This window comes from Cydia fagiglandana, chromosome 18 (assembly GCF_963556715.1).
Source record: "Cydia fagiglandana chromosome 18, ilCydFagi1.1, whole genome shotgun sequence".
Classification (NCBI taxonomy): domain Eukaryota; kingdom Metazoa; phylum Arthropoda; class Insecta; order Lepidoptera; family Tortricidae; genus Cydia; species Cydia fagiglandana.
Window position 1 is genome coordinate 8,504,317 of NC_085949.1, and position 23,105 is coordinate 8,527,421.

Sequence of the window (23,105 nt, forward strand, 5' to 3'; positions counted from 1 at the left end):
ACGACATCGTCCTCTGATAACTTGCACTCACTCATGTCCTTTAGCACTACATCCTTCCATCTTGTTCTGGGTCTGCCCCTAGATCTTCGACCTGGGATGGAAAGTTGTAGCGCCAAATTTCCTACGTAGTCAGAAGGCCTTCTTTTTACGTGACCACACCATCGCAGCCTGCTCTCCTGCATTTTATCGGCAATGTCGCGCAATTTACATGACATTATTTAATAAATTAATAATTAATAAATTAATTATTAAAAATAGGATACAATTTATAGCATACTACCATACTAGCGACCCGCCCCGGCTTCGCACGGGTTAACAAATTATATACCTAAAGCTTCCTCAAGAATGACTATTGATTTTTGAGTTTAGCGCGAACATACAAACACACAAACAGATACGGCGCGGCGGGGGACTTTGTTTTATAAGGTGTACCTATTGATAAACTCCTCTTGAAAAAGTCAATCTCTTGATTAGCTTCTCCCAACAATTTTACATCTTTCCATCGTCATTAGAGATGCGACATGCGACCTAAAAATGTAGGGTGCATAAGAAATGATATCGACCCGTGTTTTAGCCATCAATACCAAAATGCAATATACGGAACCGTTCCCCAAATACAAAAGAAAAGCAGGAATCATGCTATTTATACATTTATAGGGTTCCTAGTTGAGTCTGTCTGTCCGAGTCCTTGCTCCGTCCGTGACCGTTAGTGCTAGAAAGCTTCAATTTGAGTATAGGTATATAAATCAACGAATCCGACAAAAGGGTTATATTTTTAGGGTTCCGTACCTCAAAAGGGAAAAACGAAACGCTTATAGGATCACTTGTGCGTAGGATTTCTGGTTTCTCGACCTTTTTTATTTCTCGAGGCACGGGAATTCTCGACCAGGATTTCTCGAGTTTCACGAGTACCTCGAGAAATTTTGAAGGTTCAAAAAACACTGTTATTTTAAATTTAGTGCTTTATTTCGTTGCTTCAATATGTGTAATTCATTATGTACAAATGATACATTTTTTGTTACCATAAATTGCACTAAATAATCAAAAATTCGACAAAAAAAACTACAGGTGCAGCATTCGCACGCGCCAACGGTGACATTCTATAGTGTATTTCTTTAAAAATTTAACAAAATGTAAACAAACCACAATATGGTACTTTATTAGGCAAGAATATTAAAGTCAATTAATTTTATCGATGTGACGAACTTACACTTTTACTACGTAATATTAATACTTAGTCAATGTAACAATGAAGCTGCTAAAATTGTGCTATTTTGCATAGTAATGTATATATAGATTTGATTTATCAATAGTACCTAATTTAGATTTTTAATTTTTTTTTAATTTCAACATATGAAAATCGGTTGAAGCCAGAACGATAGAGGACGGATCGGGGCAGTTTTCCCGTCTCGACAAAGGACAAATTTCTCGAGAATTCTCGAGCAGAAACCCTACTCGTGCGTCTGTCTGTCTGCCCGTCTGTCACAGCCTATTTTCTCGGAAACTACTGGACCAATTAAGTTAAATGGCCATGGCAGGATAAGCTAAGTGAACCTGCCCCCAGCGAGTTTTGGCTTGTATTTTTTTTTGATGATGTGGCTTTGTATTAGTAACAGTAACAAGTATGCAAAATTTGAGCCCCAAAAGTTTATAGTTTTAAATAAAAAATAAACTACGGAACGGAAAACGAAATATGATATTTATTCAATATTTTTTTTATAGCCAGGCGATTTTGACGTGCGTCACAGATAATCTGCATATAATAAAGACAATTATATGCCATTAATTATAGGATAGGTTGCCATACAAAAAAGAAAAAAAAATACATTTTTTCTTTTCAAAAAAAATTTTTTATTACTTTCACGTCAGGCGTCAGCGACACCTCCAAATTTTAAACCAAAGCTAGCCTCTTTAATAACTTACAAAATGAATGTATTAACTTATTACCTTACAAACTAACATTTCTTTTCATCTTTGAATTTCTTAGCAAATGGGTGCAGGACTTCTCCCTTCACCGAAAGCTAGCGATTAATATTTGATTACATTTCGAACATTACTTCCGAAAAAATTAATGTTACTACCTAAATAAAATAATTTCGTTTACTACAATTCCGTTTCGGTCAAAACTTCGGTTTCGGACACAAATCTTTCGACCGAGCCGAAACTTACAACATTGTATTTTCGGATCGCCTTCGGCTAGTTTCCTATAACGCTAAGAGAATTCTAATTAGTTTTTTTGACGAGAGGGCGTAAGGCTAGGAAATTAGAACGGTCCAAAAGATATGGCGCGCCGCGCGAAACTTGCGACGACGGAGTAGTTGACCATCTCGCACTTTATCTCAATTACTCTGGAAATATAATAATCCAGAAGTACAGGGGTCTCGGCCCCGAGTATATTTTTATGCCATTTGGGGTTGGCCCCCTTGGCCCGTGGGATCCTAATGCTCTACAACTTTTTAAAGAGCTATCAAAAAGACTGATCGACTTCACTGGTGACCGAAGGGCTGACAGCTTACTCGCACAACGTATTAGTATCTCAATACAGCGGGGAAATGCTGCCAGCGTATTCGGCACCATGCCAAAGGGGCCCAATTTCTTAGATATATTTTAATTTTATTTAGTATAAATTTTTAGATTTATTTTATAGATAAGTTCGTTTATTTATTTTTAATGTACCTACCTACCTGATACAGATAATAAACGATAATACATATTATAATTTGTAATAATATTTCAGCCTTTATATGTCCCACTGCTGGGCATAGGCCTCCTTGCCATTCGCGAGAGAGATACTAAAAGAGATCCATCTAGGGTATGACTGACTGGAAGGATGGCAATTGGGAGTTAGTTGGAAGAGAAGGAAGCTGACGTACGTTACCTACGACAAGATAACATCATTGCTTTTCTTATCCTAACTGCCTTTATTAGAAGGAAGGCATTTCTTAATTTATATTTATATAGGTATTTAAATTAAGTCTGTTCATTTTTGACCATTGTCAGATTATTAGAAGAGCGAAGTAAGATTTCCATTTCAGGTTCATAGACAAAAATAACTTCGTATGCCTGTCTGTCCGTCTGTCAGTCCGACTGTTCTCTTATACTGCTGTCCTCCTATAGTCATCATCTCATCATCATCATATCAGCCAGAGGACTGAACATAGGCCTCCCCCAAAGAGTGCCACAATGACCGGTCTTGCGCCACCCGCATCCAGCGGATTCCCATACATAGTATAGGCCGCTTATTTTCTCAGTCGATTCTCGATATTTTGTGAGCAAATTTTTTTGTAGATTCTGTTTTTGGAAATTTTCATATTGGCGTTGCCACAAGGGTTCGTGAACTCTACATCTCACACAGCCACTAGTTATTATTATTGAGGCAATTAAGAAGCGCCTGAAGTTCAGTTTCTTGTCATAAATAAGGTAAATGAGGTCTAAAAGATATAGAAGCAACTTTTCCTAGTGTTCCTACCTCATATAGAAAATTAGGAGTGTTTGGTGTCTCATGCATTTGCTAAATAAGCATAACGTTGACACTGATTTATCGGATTTTGATTTGATTGGGTCATTGGCTCGATGGAAGGTTTATGATCGTATTGATAAGCCGGATTTCTTAATGGGACCTGGACTTTTGATGAAGATTATTTTAGCTCAGTTTACATTAGGATTAACGAAGCGTTGCGCTGGTAATAACGTAGGTAACTTGCTAAGGTTTGTTAAGTTTAAAAGCGCCATCATTGGAAATTATTTGAGATATCTTTATCGTAATACGATGATGACGTTGGTTATCATTAGTGATGATGATGATGATGATGATAATGATGCTCTCCTGACCGATTTCGGCCACAGCGACTGTGTGCTCTGGAGTAGGCAATTTTTAACTCGTGTTATTAGAGTGTAGCTGATCCACTCTCTGGTGCGCCCTTAAGTGGCTCATTAGTATGAATTTAGTAGGTAATATATTTTACTTTTCCAGTAAGCTTTATTATTGGTCAGGACAATGCCGTTGTTTAGCAGTAGGACACCGAGTATCTAACAAAAAGCTACGAAACACAAATTGAAAATCCATCGTTGAATATATGAATATTATTAACTTATTATTATGTAGATCAAATTTATAGATTCGACCTTTGCGTTAGCTTCTCAAGTTATTATGGGATTGGTAATCCAGGTTGCAAAATAATTATCGTACTGTTATCTGTTGTTTGGGAAATGGGCGTCATTGACCTCTACGAAGAGAGCAGAGGCGTCGCGGTTTCGCCACTAGGTACCTAGCTGACGGCTGCGCGCATGCCTGTTCCTAAGGTCGCACCCGCCGCTGCCTTCCGATGGAAATCATTCCAATTAAAATAGCATCTGACGATTTTTGTGACGACATTAAGGCGGGAAGGTCACCCTTCGCACCTGTTGTCGCATTTCGCCTCTGAGGCCGACAAAGCGGAGACAGTGCGGCCGCATCTTACCGGCGGCCGCTGTTGTCACTGCGGTGTTTCGCGGGCGGCAGATTTATTTGGACGTACCCCCTGAAGGGGGCGCGGGGCCGGGCGCGCCACCCACCACGCCACCTCCACACATTTGACTGGATCAATAAGTAAGCAAAGGATGCCCGAGCAGAAAAACCATACACCCGACCACCCCAAGGGGGCACACGTAACCGACACCCCCCCACCACTAGCGGGGGGAGGACTCTACAGATTGCCATTTTCTCTTTGCCTACGCTTTAATTAGTTGCGTAGTGACGCGTATGTAGCCCTAATCCTCTGTTATTAAATTGCCCAACTACTCCCATTCAGTAGTCGACGCGACCGCTACCGACTGTCGCATATCCCTTGAAAGATCTCAGAACCGCTAAGCTATCAAAACATTAAACCCGACGACAAACTCTAACCTTTGGGTACCGTCGACTGCTATAAAAATGTCATAAACACTCTATAATATGTCTTCCAAAAAGTCTGAATAACGATAAAAATCTCCGACACAAAATATTCATTCGAAGCGGACTCCGCTCGCTGAATATGCCGCTTTTATGCTCGCTCGTATTCATCACACCATTTTTTTATTATAGTATGCGTAAACGAAAGAGAACTAAAGTGTTAACATACGATGGTATTTCGTATCTGTCATGCATTATTCATATACCTACCTAATCGTTTTCGAACTTTAAGATTTGCCTTTGAGGCTTTTTGTACTAGTTGAGCTCTAATCAAAGTTCCGACTAGAAGCCTCCAGTAAACCCTAAACTGCCAATAGTAACCTCGTAATATGGCCATATCTTCTCTAAAGCTCTGCATGTTTTCCTAGGATAGCCGTGCCGTCATATAGCGGCTGTCTCCGTAGAAAATTACGGCTAAATATGGATGGTGTATAATTTTTTATGGAGACGGCCGCTATTTGACGGCACCGCTATCCTAGTAAACCAGATCATCTTCCTGCCAAGTTTGTTAGACTTGGCAGTAACAAATGTAACAATGCATTCATATCTCATTGGAGCACCAAACTTGACGTAGCATTTGGCATGAAAACTTAGCGTGGTCCAAAAGTCTTAAAATTTTCTTCAAATACACATTTGAAAACGAGATGGGCCTTTTTACTCCAGATGACCGTAAGATTTTCTACAAATGTTTCATATTCTGAACTACCCCTAGCTACATTATAAAATGACATAATTGGGCTACCACATATTAATATCTAACATCTGTAAATGTCCACAAAACGCCTAGTGGCCATTGATATTTTCCAAACTAAAAAAGTCCACAGCCAGCGTTTCCATCAATAAAAACTGTTTGTTTAAAGATGTATTTCGTTTAATATGGTCTATATTCCATAGTATACTAATTCAATTGTTTAATTTCACAAAAGAAAAAGGGTTAATGAAAATTAGAATGACCCAGATACGGCTATCTTCCGGTACTCCAGTTTTACTACCCACTGACAGCGCGTGGAAACCTTTCTGTTCGACTCGGAAGGCACTAAATAATGGTAATATCTCTCAAAACACATTTATTGCAACGAACGACCATTAATTTTGGTTCATCAGAGGGTGCTTAATGAGTATCCTGGTTTAAAACTGAAGTGACAATTAGTTTTGCATTCACCCTAGATGGCCACGCTACAGCAGTGTGGGTTTTGTGGGTAATTCGCACCATTTTATTGCATGAATGCTACATATTTGTTGATATATTCCGAGTTCATATGATAACGCTTGATGCTACATTTATATTCCGCATTCCATATTCTAAGAATGCACTGATACTGTTTGATGGTATACTTTAGTCATAGCCATAGTACGACTATATAGTATACATATATTTACATATGAGGAACCCAATCGACTACTTTTTATAGAGATTAGGGTTGTTTATGAATCTATGACACTGAGGTCAAATTTTTGACCTACGCAGATTTGGCCTACTTAAATTGGTTGAAATGGTGGTTATGGCCAATATCTAATGCTCTAAAATTGTCGAAAACTATGTAGAACCATATGTACATGGCAGGTAAAAAAAAACTAGGTAACAAAATATGTATTGGATAATCATATCATAACAGTTCTTATCTAGTATTGCACTTGTTGCAGTAATTAGCCAAGAAAATCTTCATTCAAATTTCCAGATCACTTTAAAACTCCAGCCAATCGTTTTGCAAATTGGCTGGTGGCGATAAAAACGGGCCGGTGTTCCAGCCGTGATTTTTTGCTGGCGCGTGGCGTCGGTCTCCTCGATCGTCGAGTGCGCCCTAGCTCCTTCGCGATGCCAATCCAAATAATTATCATAAAGTAAATCCCCCGCAATTCGGCCGCCCCCGGCCCGGAGCGCCGCAGTAAATGGCGGGCCCTCGCCGCCGCCGCCGCTACAACATAGGGATGCCGATGGAATGCTTTATCGTGTCGATACAGTCCGCACCATATCTCACCTCCCAAGTCCCAACCCAATACAGAGACCTACAGAAACAGAAATTATGGAGTCCTCCGTTACGATGTAATTACATAATTTATTTAACGTTAAATAGAAAAATAATTGATCATGCATAATTAATGTCATTAATTTAATGTTAAGATTAAGACACTTACTAATATAAACACTAAAATATATGAATTAATACTTATACATACATAAGTAAATTATACATATTAACATTTAACTAATTCCAAATATTCCAGTACTTAAATCAGTCTTGTTAGTTTATCGCTTAGGTTGAGTGAAAAGTCGTGTAACGTGACAAATTAATTCATGTAGCGTATCGATATCGACAATCAAACCAAGAGGCATTATCGACTGGCCCTTAACTACCTAGCTCTCAGCCGGGAGGACCGAACAATCGCATTTTCAGTTTTTGCCTCACACCAACTCTCATCTCGGTATTGCCGTTGGAATTAATTTCACCCGCTTGTTTTAATGTCTTTCTCATCTTTTTGTCTCCTTCACCCTTACCTTACCTTATTATGCCAATAATGGTTTAGATTCGTATCCGGACGTCTTAATTTCTTTTTCATTTATCAAGCGAAAACTTGTTTCAATCGCGTCTTAAAATAATGCATCATCGAAAACATTATTCAAACAAAGTATTATTATTCCACGCTATACATTGTGCCTTGCATTGTACTAAAGAATTCTGTGACATCTGTCGTATAATACACGCCCTATTTAACGCCGAAATCGGCCAGCTTACCGAACGGAGCTTTTATTATTACTCGTGTGTAATTAGTTAGGTGTCTGCGTGGTAATAATAAGTAGCCCGAACCCACCCCGAGCCTCTCCCCTCAAGCCGCCGGCACGCGCTACTTACCTCATTCAGAAACCATCTTAACTCAAGTTTTAATTTATGTATAAGGAACTCATGCGTTAACTTACCTTTGTCAGTACATAACAATTTGAGGTATTGAATTGTAATGAGGTCACAGCACTGACATGAGCTCATGACATGAACAGGACGCTTTGCTGCAACGCCGCGAGCTTGCCTGATATTCCAATCGCCTACCGAGAACAAACAGGCATCATCTAGGGGCAACCTAACATCAGTGGTTCTCCCGCTTACCCATAATGGTTATGAATCAATTGCACTGGTTGCCTTGACGCTCATGTTAAAGTATGAGCTATCGGAATAGAGGGCCTTCCCTCAGCGGGGTTCTTTTGTCAGCCCGCGGGACCGACAGTCCCCGTGTTTACTTTTTCGGTGACAACGCCCCACTTGACTTTACACTGATACAGGAAAACATACGCGACTGTTTCAAATGCGGAAGTTGTAATGATCCTCTGAATGTTTCCTTTTTATTTCAGTCAATTTAAATTGTAATGAGATGTTTAATCATTTGCATATTTATTAGGTGGGACAGACATATTATCTGTAATAAACAAAATACGATTACCAGACGAAGTTTTACGTCGGCGCGTTGTAATTAAATAAATATGCCTCGTGTCGCAATGGCGGCGGTCGTGTACACCGGCGTATAAAAATGATGAAGCTGACGTGGGCATGTTTCGCAACACCTGCCGATGCCGCTCGCCCGCCGCCGTCTGTCCGCGGCCGGCGCGGGATCACAATCATCCGCTCTTTAAACCGACATCAATTAATGCTGCACATTTACTTTACCTTTTATGGCCCTGTCCTGGACTTTTATAATCATAAATGCGACAAAAAAACATCATAGCTTGGGTTAACGAGAACTTTGCTTTTATTGCACATAAAAAACTCGTTGTATGGTAACGGCATGTCCTTGCATGTGGTTGCCCAAGCGCATTGATTGGTGCGATCTCTTGAAACCAAACTTCCGCTACTATGGTAAGATTTGCCTGCTTAGGTATAGTTTTATTGCCTGTAACAACAAGATCTCGATTTAACAACTATTAATACAAATTAAAAAAGATTATGGTATCATTTGAAGCCCTTGTAAGCAATCTTGCATGGTCGGGTAGCGACATCGGTATGGTATGGTTTATCCTACACAAAAGCATGCAGTTATATACAATGTAGTTATAATGTAGTGACGGCCAAAAAGCCAAATATATCACCATAGAAATAAAGATGCGTATCGATATACATACATATTTGGCAGTCACTATCTATTTGACGCTGACTGTACATACATATTAAATAACACTATTCGACCTTCATACAGTACATAATGATCATAAATTCAATAAGAGTTATCTTTTAATTCCAGCGTCAATGGAGGAGGAATCTAGCGAGCTGCCAGGCACAGACGGCCTGGCGCCCAAGCAGCGACACCAAGCAAAGCACCGAGAGCTGTTCCTCTCGCGGCACGTGGAGACGCTGCCCGCCACGCACATCCGCGGCAAGTGCACTGTCACGCTACTCAACGAGACAGAGTCGCTGCTCAGCTATCTGAATAAGGATGTGAGTATGTACCGGAGTAGGGCGGCACCGAGAACACTTCCACGACATCCATCACGGCACATACCTACAATGCCTAATATTGAGTAAAAAGGCACAAATCGTCAAAATTTTTACGAACCTATCACATGTAGTCAAATTTACTTCCGGCGTATAATGAACGGCCTAAACGTCTAACTAGCTGGCTAATTTAACCAAATGGCTGCGACCCTAGTTTGCTCGTTCGTGTATTTTTGTATTGTCTTTGTCTACCAGTAAAACGAAAACATTGATCTTCTAGTGGCATAAAGATAATTCAATTAAGCTGTTGCTTATAACCTATCTCATAACATCAAACGCATAAAGATTACACGTGTCTTATTTTTAACGTAACATTTGTTATCTAAAACATTGGCTATTTGCATTAGTACCGATTAAATCAACTTGCAAAATAACGGTACAAAAACGTAATACTGCGATTACATAGTGTAGTTGCTAGATTATTCCTAATATATTTTTGTCACATTGACCAAAAAGTGTAGATTACCTACATCTAAAGCCGACCACTGACTAACAGTCCGCCGGACGATAACGGCCGGTCAGTTGTTAGGAACTGTCAAATTTTTGTTCTAACTGACAGACCAATATCGTCCGGCGGCCTGTTAGTCAGTGGTCGGCTTAACGCTGAGATAGTGCCGTGTCACTGATTAGGATAAAATTTTCCGTTGAATGTAATTGAATGTATCATATATTGTTTATCTCATCTCAGTGACCGGTACTAACCTATTTCGCTGATTGCCTCCGGAACACGACTAACGTGACTAATAATTCTCGTCACGCCTTGAACTAATGTCAACTTCCGTTTGATTTGCATTGAGACAATACTCGCTCTTTTTTCACCGAATCGTCGCTTACAGTCTAATACTAGCGACCCGTCCCGGCTTCGCACGGGTTAATAAAATATACTCTTAAACCTTCCTCAAGAATCACTCTATGATAGGTGAAAACCGCATGAAATTCCGTTCAGTAGTTTTTGAGTTTATCGCGAACAAACACAAACAGATAGACGCGGCGGGGGACTTTGTTTTATAAGGACTATAAGGTGTAGTGATGATCGTAGAACCCAGTAGGCGAGGTTCATTAGATCCCAAATTGTGCAACTCATCAAGTTATCTATAGTTTCTACTTCCTTACACCATTTTCAATTCACCGGCTTCACCGCGTTTTCATAAGAGAGCTACAGTTTCGATAAATATGGCATTTTCAAGGATATCCGCCAACTCTTAGAGGTTATTGCGTAGTTCCGAATATCCTTGTACTTGTTCAAGTATGTCCCTGAATAACAAACCAACCAACAGTTACTGTTGTCAAGGCTATGCTATGTGTTAATACAAACTTTCTCTTTTGTTTCAGGACGCATTTTTTTATTGTTTAGTATTTGATCCTTCACAAAAGACTTTATTAGCAGATAAGGGAGAAATCCGAGTTGGAAGTAGATATCAGACTGATGTAACTAATTTATTAAAAGAAGGTACGTTAACTTTTTCGTTTGCTTATTATTAATTTCACCATTGATACGACAAGATGCCTCGTACTGAAACGAATATATCTAATATACGTAAATGAACGAATCAGTGCATAGTTTATAATAATTATGTACTTGCTTCACCGTTATTTACCGTTTAAAACGGCGCTTCTTGTCGTTGTTTAATCGATACAATACAATCCTTGCACTTTTGAAGACGAACGGTATGTCCGATTGTTACCGAGATGCCGAGAGCTGCGTACATGCATTCTTTAAAAGAAACGCTTTTCCCATACAATTTATTTTATGTTATTGATCCAATAAGTAACAGCATTACAATAAAACCATGGCACTGTGAAACTACAAAATAACACAACAACACAATAATGCGATATGACACTGTTCTTAGTACGGTGTATACCGGAGACCGAAGCCTAAAGTGTCATTTTATAGAACTTGCTAACTATGTAAACAAAGCGCCATATTGAAACTGTCACTGAATGATGATTTCAGTAAGGCGGTTTGTTTACATAGCAAGTTCCATAGGATGACACTTTAAATCTCTTATCGTTATTAAAATTAGATTTAAAAGTACCTGTGCTGCGTCTTGCGTTTGAAAATGTTTGATCCGAAGTGTTTGTGTAACGTGCGGCAGGCGAGCAGGACGGGCGCGCGAGCTTGGAGCTGGAGACGCTGGTGTGGACGCCGGAGCACGGGCTGACGGACCGGCAGATCGACCAGTTCCTGGTGGTGTCGCGCTCGGTGGGCACGTTCGCGCGCGCGCTCGACTGCTCCTCCAGCGTCAAGCAGCCCTCGCTACACATGTCCGCCGCCGCCGCCTCCCGTGACATCACACTGGTCAGTTGCTCCTTTAACATTCCTTGCTTACTGACTTACCTCGTTATTCATAAAACTTTACGGGCCTGATTTAGTTGAATTATGTTTTATCCCTTTCTTACCAATACATAAGTCAGAAGAACAAACGATTATTAGCTAATTGAGGTTTGTAGCGCGTTACTGAATAAGGGGGTTAGGGCACAGAATAAATAATAGTACTAGGTACAGAAAACTCACTCTCTAACAAAACGCGTCTGTTACGATCAGCACAGATATGACCGCAAGGTGGCGACAGCGCCACGCGCGGCTTATGGCTTTCCCCAAAATTGGGGTGGAACGGATGTACTTTTAGCTACCTATAGCAAAGCCACGAAATCGCGAGGGAGTGAGCCACGCTTGGTTAGGGTTATTAGTTTCAAATATGCTCCCATCCGGCTAAAAGCGTGAAACATGATATAGTATATAGCTTTTGCAGGTACAAAAAATTAGTAGAAACAAGCTTTTAAGTGTCAAGTAAGGATTTAGTCATTTTGATAGCACCCCATCGGTAACACTAGGTGAATCATGGAAAAGACATCTGTCTCTCGACTAACGACTGGTTCCGCTACGAATCACAACATTCTTGTTAAGTATTGAGTTAGGTTATATAACAAAGGTTATATGCTTTTGTTGAACTTAAGAAGCTTCTAGCTATTTCCATTAATCCTAACCTATTCATTAGCGGCTGACCCTTAGCCGCACAAGGGTTTTGTTGTACCCAACTGTATTGCCCTTTCAAATCCACCCTCAAAGGATTCGGACACGCATGTGTCGTAATAGAAGCAAAAAAAATCCACCGTCTGAAATGTTAAACAGGAACTCTTGCGAGTGCCTTTTTTTAGTTTTGCACCCTAATTTGATTAGCCTTTTATCCATGATAAAAGCTTGTAGTGCATTTTTGTTTTCGCTTACCGGTCGAAAACTCGTCAATGCGCATTCGAAATTCAACTGTGCAACATGAGTTGCACGCAATATTTTTTTACAATGAATACAACGAAATATTCATAAATTAACCTTAATCAAAACCTGTAATCCCACAGTTCCACGCAATGGACACACTACACAAGTCTGGCTACAGCATAGAGTCCGCGTTGTCGTCGCTGGTGCCCGCGTCGGGCCCCGTGCTCTGCCGCGACGAGATGGAGGAGTGGTCCGCCGCCGAGGCCAACCTCTTTGAGGAGGCGCTCGACAAGTATGGCAAGGACTTTGCCGACATCAGGCACGACTTTGTGAGTATCCCTTTATGTAAATGTGTACGTACGGCCCGCAGAAAGCTGACTGGATTACTTGCCTCGTTCATTCAGCCCAGTTTCCAGAACTGAAGGTTATTTATTTAATTACACAAACGGGTCTACCCCGATATAATTTCATTGTTTTTACCTTGTAGACCCGTTTGTGTAATTAAATATGTGTACAAAACGCGAGAGTTTAAAGTGTTATATGAAGGTTATTTATCTGGCGGTATTTCCTAACCTTTTCTCATAATTTCTTATAAGAGTTATCTGGCTTAAAAGGTAATTATATGGATCAGAAGACCAAGACAGGATACTATATTAACCCGCAACGAGAGGAAACTGGCCCTTATCTACCGACCCCCTCCTATCTTGGGCTAGGTTAGAGTTATCTCTCTATAAGCGCGCAATACCATAAAGATTTACTAATTTCAACATTGTCAACACTAGTTATCCTATCCACTGTAACTGATATCAGTCACGATATCTATTGTCTTATGGCTTGTTCGCGATTCCAATATAACGTAAATTGGTGATCAGCTTATCAGTGCAGGAGCGCTCAGCCGGATGTCCAGCGCTTCTGTCTTGTATGTCAGGGCCTTTGATCTATGCATTAAACTGGGACTTCATTTTGGAACTGGGATACTTCAACTGTATTGCTTCCCTGGCAATATTCCTATTACGTGTGTTTCACATTATACATATCGATATTTATGTACAGTTGCCTTGGAAAACGCTGAAGAACCTCGTCGAATACTACTACATGTGGAAGACGACGGACCGCTACGTGCAGCAGAAGCGCGTGAAGGCCGTCGAGGCGGAGTCCAAGCTCAAGCAAGTCTACATTCCCAACTAGTGAGTGTTTGTACCCACGCCCGCACTTTAATACTTGTTATTCTTCTGTTGCTCTATTATTTGCCATGTCTTTGTGATTCTTTTAAAACAAGAATAACCTTGGGTATTTATTCAATATTCAAATTTAAAAATATATTTATTTCATAACTTGATGTTACAGAGGGGCAGTACAGTGTATGATCCCCACAGTAGGCATCCTGTGACGTGGGGATCTAAGCGAAATTTATTTACAATTACCTCTACTTAAAATGTCCACAGTTAGGAACCACACCAGTTTATCTATATAGTCCATACCATACTTACTTAACACATCATATATCATATACTCTAGTCTGCTTATCTTGTAGCGCGAAACTAACATAGACGTATAGCAAACGCTGCCGCTCGTGTGAGCTGCCTTCAAAAACCAGATATGCCGTGTTCGTTTTGACATAGACATAGATTCCACAACATTATGCTACGCTTCTTCGAATAATAAAGTTAGTATTGCGCATGTCACTTGCTGCAAATTTAACGAGGTGCATGAATGGTGTTGCAGCAACAAGCCGAACCCGGCGCTGGTGAGCAACCCGGGCAGCAAGCCGGGCACCGTGCTCAACGGCGGCACCAACGGCACCGCCGCGCTGCAGCCGCCCGCCATGCTCTGCGCCTCCTGCCAAGGTAACACCATACAATGTTATGCTGGGGGGCGATTTTTGAATTTCGATCGGTCGAATTCGTCACTCGAAAATCGGTGGAAAATGTAGAATTGCTCATTTTTTAATTACGAGCGATAGAAATTGGCAATCTAGTTAAGTAGCATTTAATTTCTTAGGAGTGAAATCGAGCGGTCGAAATTAAAAAATCGGGCCCCTGATGCGTGGACACACCACCCCAACATGTATACATGTCATAACTCACATAACTCATAGTATTAACTCCCTAAAAATATAAAAACGGAAAGCGTGATGTGAAGCTGAAGTTTTGGTGCCTCTTTGGAGGAATGTGTTCATCGCGCTTTGCATTTTTAACGTTGAATTTGACTGCTGTATATTGACCCTGACCAACTTAACCTCCGCCCCTATTGCGTGGAAATAAGCGTCACGTACTCTTTGCCTGACTGGCTATCCACGTAAGTAATGTATTCATAAACTAAGCGCTCGGCGAAAGCTACCGATGGCGAATGTCGATACAGACAATTGGAACCTCGGGATACGACTGCCGAAAATACCAACCTTTTGATATTTTGAGGTCGACTAAACTTTCTAGTCTAAGCTCCTCAATTAATTCTCATAGTATTCTACTATGTAGAATGATTGTAGAACGTGAGACAAGGATAAACTGTGCATGAAATATATCCCTATTCCTTTGTCTTTACAAAAATACTGATTTATTTATACATATTGGAAATTAATTCTGTAGCGTGGGCAAGGGTAACCATAGGGTTACTCACGCTAAATCAAATTAATTTGTAATGTATATTAATTATTGTATTGCAGTAACGAATTCAAACCAGTGGTACACGTGGGGACCGCAGCATTTACAGTACAGACTGTGCGGCACGTGCTGGCAGTACTGGAAAAAGTATGGAGGACTTAAGGTTAGTGTCAACTTTTCTTATTTACGCGTTTATGACACTGATGTGGGTCCGCACGCCGCACCGATTTATGTACGAGACAACGCTACGATGTGCGGATCTACATCCAATATGAAGACTAGTATTTGCTCTGACGTCATCTTTAGTTACTATGTAGTTTGGAAGTTTGTAAATTAAGTTTCCGAAATTTAACTGACCATTGCCATACAAATGTCATTCTTGGCGACATTAAAAACATTTCTGGACCCTTTTAAGTAGGTATACCTTAAAATAGCGGTCGGCAACCTTTTAGCATCCAAGGGCCAAATAGTAGCTACCGATGGTGACGCGGACCGCACTTTGTTAATGTTTATGACTATCAGACATTGTCGTTTGTCAATATTACATACAAAATAGCCAGGGAGGCTCGCGTGCCGCAAGTATGAGGTTCGCGGGCCGCCTGTTGCCGACCTCTACCTTAAATCGTCGAAATAAGGTTTATAATGGTAGCTATGGTGTTGTCGAGTAGTGTGAACTTATTGATACGAAATTTAGTAAGGCTTGAATTTCCGTATGAAATAAGTAATGTTTTGGTTCAGACGGCGGGAGTGTTCGGCGAGACGGAGGTGGAGGCGGGCAAGGGCGCCCGCGCGGAGGGCGAGGACGCCGCGCTGTCCGTCTCGCACCGCCCGCATCGCTGCACCGTCCTCAACTGCTCCAAGGTATACCTTATATCAATAAATAATGCTTTCTGTTCGACTTGACAAAAGTATAGTTATCTATTATCAGGTTTAGTATTGACCCGGAAATATTTTTGGCAGCGGTATTTTATTAGTTCAGTAAAAGAATTAGACTCAGAAATTGTTCTGGTATGATTCATATCATCTCGAAAGTACGTACAAGTGAAACTGCATCACGTAGTTGATGCGTAGTGACCATCACGAACTTATATTTGTCGGAGAAAGATGGTCCTAATGGCAGTGGGCGCATGGGCGTAGTCCCTTGATGTATTGACTTCACAGCTAAATTAGTAGGCTACCAGTGCATGAAATAAACATTCGGACCCAACCCTACACCTCTGACCTGAGAAGATTTAGCCCAATATGAGACCGGCAACAAACTCAGCGGGACACATCTTTTCAAAACAACATATCCTTTCTTTAGTTCACAAATTTACAAAAGTAAGCTTCTAATGAAACATAAAAATAAAAATACACTTGAAATAAAACACTTACCTAAATGGTTAAAGAACGTTGGATTCTATAAGCTTTGAGAATAATCCTTCAGGTATAAGCCTTTAGGAACGTGGCGAGTTAGGCACGAGGTATGGCTAACGTCCGATTTCTAACGCGGCCCGATCAAAAAGAACTACCAGCGGCGGAGCCTCTCTGCTCCCGCCTCGAAGTCAAGTTGGTAAACCTGCTCGAACAGTCTACCAACATAACGACAAAAATGCCACCTCGTACCGAACTTCACCCAAGTTAAACCACTTAACGTTCCAAAGCCTTTTACCTGTCATTCTAGTTCAACAACACGCCAATAGATAGCGTTACTCGCTACGTAACATTATAGATTTCGTTACATCCAAGTAATATGTAGCCAAACATTGCTAATCGAGTTTATACAGGCGTCTAAAATTATTAACTGTAACGCTGCAATCCGTCCTTCTGGAGTCACGCTCCGACATATTTATGAATTATTATATTTCTTCACCTAAGTACCGTGACTATAGTACTCATAGTAGTGCTTGCTAAAAGTAGGAAAATCGGGAGCGGTTAAATTTGGAGGGACAGCTCCCATCATAACCATTTTAAGTGTGAGGCGTGTCTGCGGTCGGAACATACCACCAGGGGCCCATTTCTCAAAAGGTATCAGTCTAATATTATTAGTGTGTTGCCATGGCAACCCATACGACTCGACAGTTCGTGGACTAATAATATTAGCCTAAAACCAATCAAGAAATGGGCCCCAGTCTGTATTCTCCCCCTCCCGCAGGAGTTCAAGCTGCGCGCGCACCTGGCGCGGCACGTGGCGACGGCGCACGGGCTGGGCGGCGGCGACGGGTCGCGGCCGGTGATGAAGACGCGCGCCGCCTTCTACCTGCGCGCGTCGCCCTTCACGCGCCTCGCCCGCCGCCTGGCGCGCGCGCTGCGCCGCCCGCGCCACCACGCGCGCTCGCCCTTCGCGCCCATCAACCTGCAGCAGGTCAAGCACGAGTGTGAGTATACTACCGACTACCCGCAGGCTGCGTCCTGTAGTATGCCTCTTAATTACTAGACTCTTAGAATCGTTTACACGACGTTTATACTGCAAAATATAATTTATTTAAGTGCAACCAAAGAGAATTTAGACTAAAGGGATATTGATAAATTAAATTATGTAGTGAGTACAATTATTGTCATCTTTCGACACAAACGATTAACAGAATTAACACTTTCATAACGCCATTTGATTTTGATCCTTATTTTTTCACTGATATAATATATCAGGATCAGATTTTTTATGGCTGTACATTTTACAAAAAATATCATTTTTTTTATTTATCATTTATTTATTGACTATCGCCATCTTCTAGTTGAAGATAGGGCAAAGGTATCGCGCCTTCCCTCGAAAAGATGACACCATACCTTTGGCCTATTCTCGATTCTCTCAATAGTAGTTTGTGTTACAAGGGATCAAAATAATATTCCGTCAAGGGCGTACATTGAATCCTGAATGAAGCGATGGATTTTACAATAGAATCCCGAACGTAGTGAGAGGTTCTAAAGTAGAATCTAGAGCGTAATGAGAGTGTTAACGTAATAAGTGTTAACGCCCAAGACGAAATAATTTTGATACCGTGTGACACATACTGATTTTCACATCAACTGTGAGGAAAATAAAAAATCTTAATGTTGACACAATGTGATGCTAAAACAGATTATTTAAGCAATAAAAATAATGTACAAAAGAATGTAAAAATTGTGTGCTCGAACAGAAAAGTGTCATTTTGATCCCTCCTAGCAGGGAAGCAAAAGCTCTTTTCCGAATAGGTGGTGTGAAAAAAAATTTGTTAGTGGAAAAAGGCGTGAAATCTAAATTTTTTACGGGACGATAACCCTTTTTAAAATTTGCCGCTATCGACAGAGTATATATTAATGTGTCGTGGTGTGTGTAGGTTCAGTGGCGATGGCGGGGCTGGGCCCGGCGGAGCTGCGCTCGGGCGGCGCGGCGGGCGGGGCGGGGGCGGCGCGCGCGCGGGGCCCGGTGGGCGCGGTGGCGGCGCGGCTGGGCGCGCTGGCCGGCCCCGCGCCGCCGCGCGCGCACGACTGGCTGCGCCTCACGCCCAAGGACTGCCTGCCCAAGCCGCCGCACGTCGCCTTCCCCAAGCCGCCCAAGGCGCCCGGTCAGTATCGTCACGGAGTGCCGAGTGCCGTGTCCCCGTATAGCGATTAACGGTTCCCGCCGAGCGACGGAGGCCTCTTGCGCCGCCTTCGACGGCTCTCTCTATCGGGACTCATCTCTTAGAAACGTCGAACCGCTCCTCCCGACTAGTGGGACCTGACGTAAATAAATTCATCGTAGGTATCGTAACCATAGAAAAATTCTATTGTGCTGGGCTCCTGTAAATTTTAGTAAAAAAAATAATTAACTAGCTACTCTCCTATGATTTCTCCATGACTTTGACTCGGTCATGTGGGACGTCGGCGGCCCACATAGTTGCCGCCTGCCGGTGAAATTATTCAGAACGGCTTGTCGAGTTCGAATTCACGTCGGCCGTCGGCAGCCTCGAGTCTTACATTTAAATATTTCGGTCTCATCTCATAAGTCAGTAATATGTAACTCCCACCCCGCAGACGGCAGCCTGATGTACGAGCGCGTGCTGTCGCGCGCCGAGAAGGAGGCGCGGCGCGCGTCGCCCGCGCCCGCCGCGCCGCAGCCCCCGCCGCCGCCGCAGCCGCTCAAGCGCCGCGCCTACGACGACATCAACGGACTCGACAGTCAGTATACCCCGCTCTACTCTACTCTAGAGATCGACAAACTTATTGTACGGAAGGCTACGACTAGGCCTTCTGCTCTCCCGCTTCCTTTCCAAGGACCAAATGTAACGGGGGCGGCATTGCGACCCGTGAGCCGCGGTTTGGAGACCCCTGAGTCGACTATACCATAAAAGCTAATAAGAAAAAATCGATGCTGAACAATCGATGAATTGATGCCGGATTTATTTTATCGATGTGGATCGATATCGTACTTCTTGTATCCCTAATCGTAATGCACAGTAAATACGTATTTTTAATGATGTCGACAAAGGTTTTTTATCCCTAGAATATAACCCTAACAGGAGTATAACTTTTTCTGAAAATTATAAATCTCACAGCGACATTATGTAATAAAGAATATTTTTCTCTTTTGCACTGCTTCCTGGAACAGCACCAGGTTTGTATTCTAAATCATTTCTTATAATCAACTTATGTTAAACGCCCCTTCAGTAATTGATACTTTGAGATGTAAACAACACAATAAGTTTTCAGAGTAAGATTGATTTTACTTCAGTAGCTTTAACCCCTCAAGTCCTACCCAGTACTTTGAAATGTCAAACTTTCTAAAAGTGGTTTTTAACTTGTGTACTACGGGACGCACGCTCTGAACGCGCACGCTCGATTTATTTGACCAATGTATGGCCGACATCGCCGGCGTCGAGCGTGTGTTTCGTGGTAGAGGCGTCAAAGGAGACACTTTTGCCGACGCGATATCGCGTCCGTACGACTGGAGGGGTGAGCGGCTTAAACAATACGCATCTAATAGTTGGGCAACATTACCATGTATCGTCTCGTTGTACAGGAGCGGGGCTGGAGCGCTCGGGCGGCACGCTGCCGCCGCCGGCCAAGCGGCCCAACAAGCACCCCGCGCCCATGCAGCGGCCCTCGCGCGAGCAGTACGCCGCCATGTGCGCGCGCGCGCAGGCCACCGGCCAGCCGCTGCCCGCGCACGTCTTCACGCACGTCAGTACCCCACCTCTACCTCTACCTCTACGTCTACCTGCTGCTACTAGCTTCACGGTCACAGATTGTACAATGTACAGCCGCTCATAGGTTTATCAGAGTGGCCGAACCGCTTACAGATGTTTGAGTACGATGCGCGCATCCTAATAGCTGATGGGGATAGTAACACCACATGTACCTTTTTACTTATATTGATGTAAGAAACAAATTAGCCGCATATGACCAACAGGTTCAACAATCATTAGGTATCACTCATCATCATTGACAATCTAAGAAAATAATGACAAACCAGCTCTTTTTACGCTGAAAGACGATAGCTGGACAGAAACTAGGGCAATGACCCTAAGTCTATCGAGTTAGTGATTCTTCGCGTGATTACTGTTAGTTTCTAAGCTATTGTTTATGTACAGGTGAACGGCAAGCCGACCAATTTGACAGGACGTGGCGGACGGCGTCACGTTATCTCATGGATGGATGCACCGGACGATCTTTACTTCAGGGCTACAGAGGCGGCCAAGTAAGTTTCTATCGCTTAATACCAATTCATTAATCCCTCGTAGATTTCTAAAGAGCCATGTATCAATTCAAATATTAATTTCTTGTTATCAATTTATTATGATATGGGCTGTCATTTCTGGTCTAACAAATGTCACCGTCGACGGCTGAAAGATAAAAATGTCTATAACATAACAAAACCGTTATGCTCTAGTTTCCTAGGATAGTGGTGTCGTCATATAGCGGCCGTCTCCGTACAAATACTACAACATCCATATTTAGCCATATTATTAACCGACTTCCATTTTTTACTATGGAGACGGCCGCTATCCTAGGATAATCGATCTTTACATATTTAAAAATCTGAGTACCGCTGATAGTGTGGTGGCGTGTACGTGTACCTAATGTCGGCATTTCCTTAGATCTGCGCGCCGGAGCCTGAGCTGCGGCGAGCTGCGCCGCGGCGCGCGCGCGCCGTGGCGAGCCGTGCGCGGGGGAGGCGGGGGCGGCGCAGGCGCAGCAGCGGGCGCGGCGCCGGCCGGCAAGGCGGCGGGCGCGGCGCCGCCGTGCCAGCTGGTGATCCTGGACTGACAGGAGCCTGCGCGCCCGCCGCCGCCGCACCCCTACACCATGGAGGCGCTGCTCGGCTGAAGCTCCGTGTATATTCCTGTTGTAAATACTACCGCGCCGAGGGCTGTACATAGCGAGGCCGAGGCCCGCCGACACCGGCCCGAGCCGGAAGCGCCAGGCGGTTACTTTAAACGAAGATTGTATTTTTGGTAAACGAATCGCCGAGAATGGATTCTGTAGATAATATTTTAAACTATATTGTTCTTATGTGGTTTGATCTGGAGTCGAGCAAAATAATGTATTTGATACATAAAATGATATGTAAGTCTATTTCATTCGGAGATTCATTGTAGGATAATTTACAATTTTTTTCATAAATAAAGCACAAATCGAGATATCCGTGAGTTTTATTTTATTATTGTTTCACATGGAATACCCCTCATGTTAGCCCTTTGGGGGTAACTAAGAATAAATTTTTCATCACACAAGCTCGGAATGGCTTACTTTGCACTTCAAAAACTCAGCAAAGTTGCTTTTTATTGACATGTGAGGCAAAGTAATCAAATGCAAATTTTGAGTTGTTTTCTTATTTTTGCTGGTAGAATTGACTTTTAAATGATGATTTCAGATGATAAATATTTAATAACATTAATTTGGATTTGATTTTGTTTGATATTCACTCGGAATTTCACTTAGAGGCAATAGTTATTTGTACAACAAGAGATCAAAGTTTGATATTTCTTCGAGTGCTTATTTTGAGTCCCGTGCAAGCGAAAGTTGAGCGTAGTAAGGGATTCAAAAGCGCACGAGATGTAAATAACTTTGATCTCGTGTAGTACACAAAATTTTTCACTCTAAGCAGTGAGAACATACCTAGAGGGACAGAGATAATAGAACCCAAGTATATCGAACTTGTATTAGACCCCGCATGTTGAAATGACATTTGATTATAAAGGTCACTTGAATGACATTTTGTCTCACTCAGTGAGCAAAATGCGATTTTGCTCACTGAGTGAAACAAAATGACTCAGTGAGCAAAATGCGATTTTGCTCACTGAGTGAGACAAAATGACTCAGTGAGCAAAATCGCATTTTGCTCACTGTTTCTAAGAAGCAAAGTACCCTTGTTCGAGCTGCTGAGGTGAACATTTTATTTAACCCTCGTGCTTTGAAACCCTCGCAATGCTCAAGATTCCATTTTTCGAACCACTCTACGCTCGTACCTAAATTCAACCACGAGCGTAGCGATTGATTCGAGAAGTAGAATCTTGAGCGTTGCGAGGGTTTCCAAGCACGAGGGTTAAACAAATTTTGCCACCGAATGAAACAACATTTTTACCACACCAACGCGAGGAAAATACCAACTGTAAAACATCAAACAAAATTATATTAAATCAAAACCAAATGAACGTTATTAAATATTTATCATCCTAAATCATTATTTAAAAGTCTCTTCTATCAGCCAACATGAGAAAACAACTCAAAATTTGCATCTCAATAATCTCCCTGTACCATAAGGTTTCTATTATGTGTTTTGGAACCGTAGGTATGTTACGACCGCCATTGCAGCATTGATAATAGTTTGCAATTGATAGTCAATAAATGAGATTTAATTTCGTTTAAAACGTCATCTCATCAATATAACATTTTTGTTCTAAAAAAGCACTGCCGTATTTTGTAATTTTTGA

General features: G+C 42.0%; 1 protein-coding gene across 2 annotated transcripts in view; it reads left to right on the plus strand.

Moving 5' to 3' along the window:
• LOC134673663 (metastasis-associated protein MTA3) overlaps nt 1-21,814 on the plus strand; it is a 94,829-nt gene extending 73,015 nt beyond the window's left edge. For both annotated transcript variants that reach the window (XM_063531673.1, XM_063531672.1), the window contains 14 exons: nt 9,158-9,351; nt 10,741-10,858; nt 11,508-11,710; nt 12,769-12,957; nt 13,682-13,815; nt 14,354-14,475; nt 15,294-15,394; nt 15,970-16,092; nt 17,366-17,588; nt 18,528-18,755; nt 19,207-19,350; nt 20,192-20,352; nt 20,763-20,869; nt 21,270-21,814. In XM_063531673.1, the coding sequence (XP_063387743.1) occupies nt 9,158-9,351; nt 10,741-10,858; nt 11,508-11,710; nt 12,769-12,957; nt 13,682-13,815; nt 14,354-14,475; nt 15,294-15,394; nt 15,970-16,092; nt 17,366-17,588; nt 18,528-18,755; nt 19,207-19,350; nt 20,192-20,352; nt 20,763-20,869; nt 21,270-21,438 (2,216 nt within the window). In that variant the 3' untranslated portion in view covers nt 21,439-21,814. The remainder of the gene's footprint in view (nt 1-9,157; nt 9,352-10,740; nt 10,859-11,507; nt 11,711-12,768; nt 12,958-13,681; nt 13,816-14,353; nt 14,476-15,293; nt 15,395-15,969; nt 16,093-17,365; nt 17,589-18,527; nt 18,756-19,206; nt 19,351-20,191; nt 20,353-20,762; nt 20,870-21,269) is intronic.
• The last annotated feature ends 1,291 nt before the right edge of the window (nt 21,815-23,105 follow it).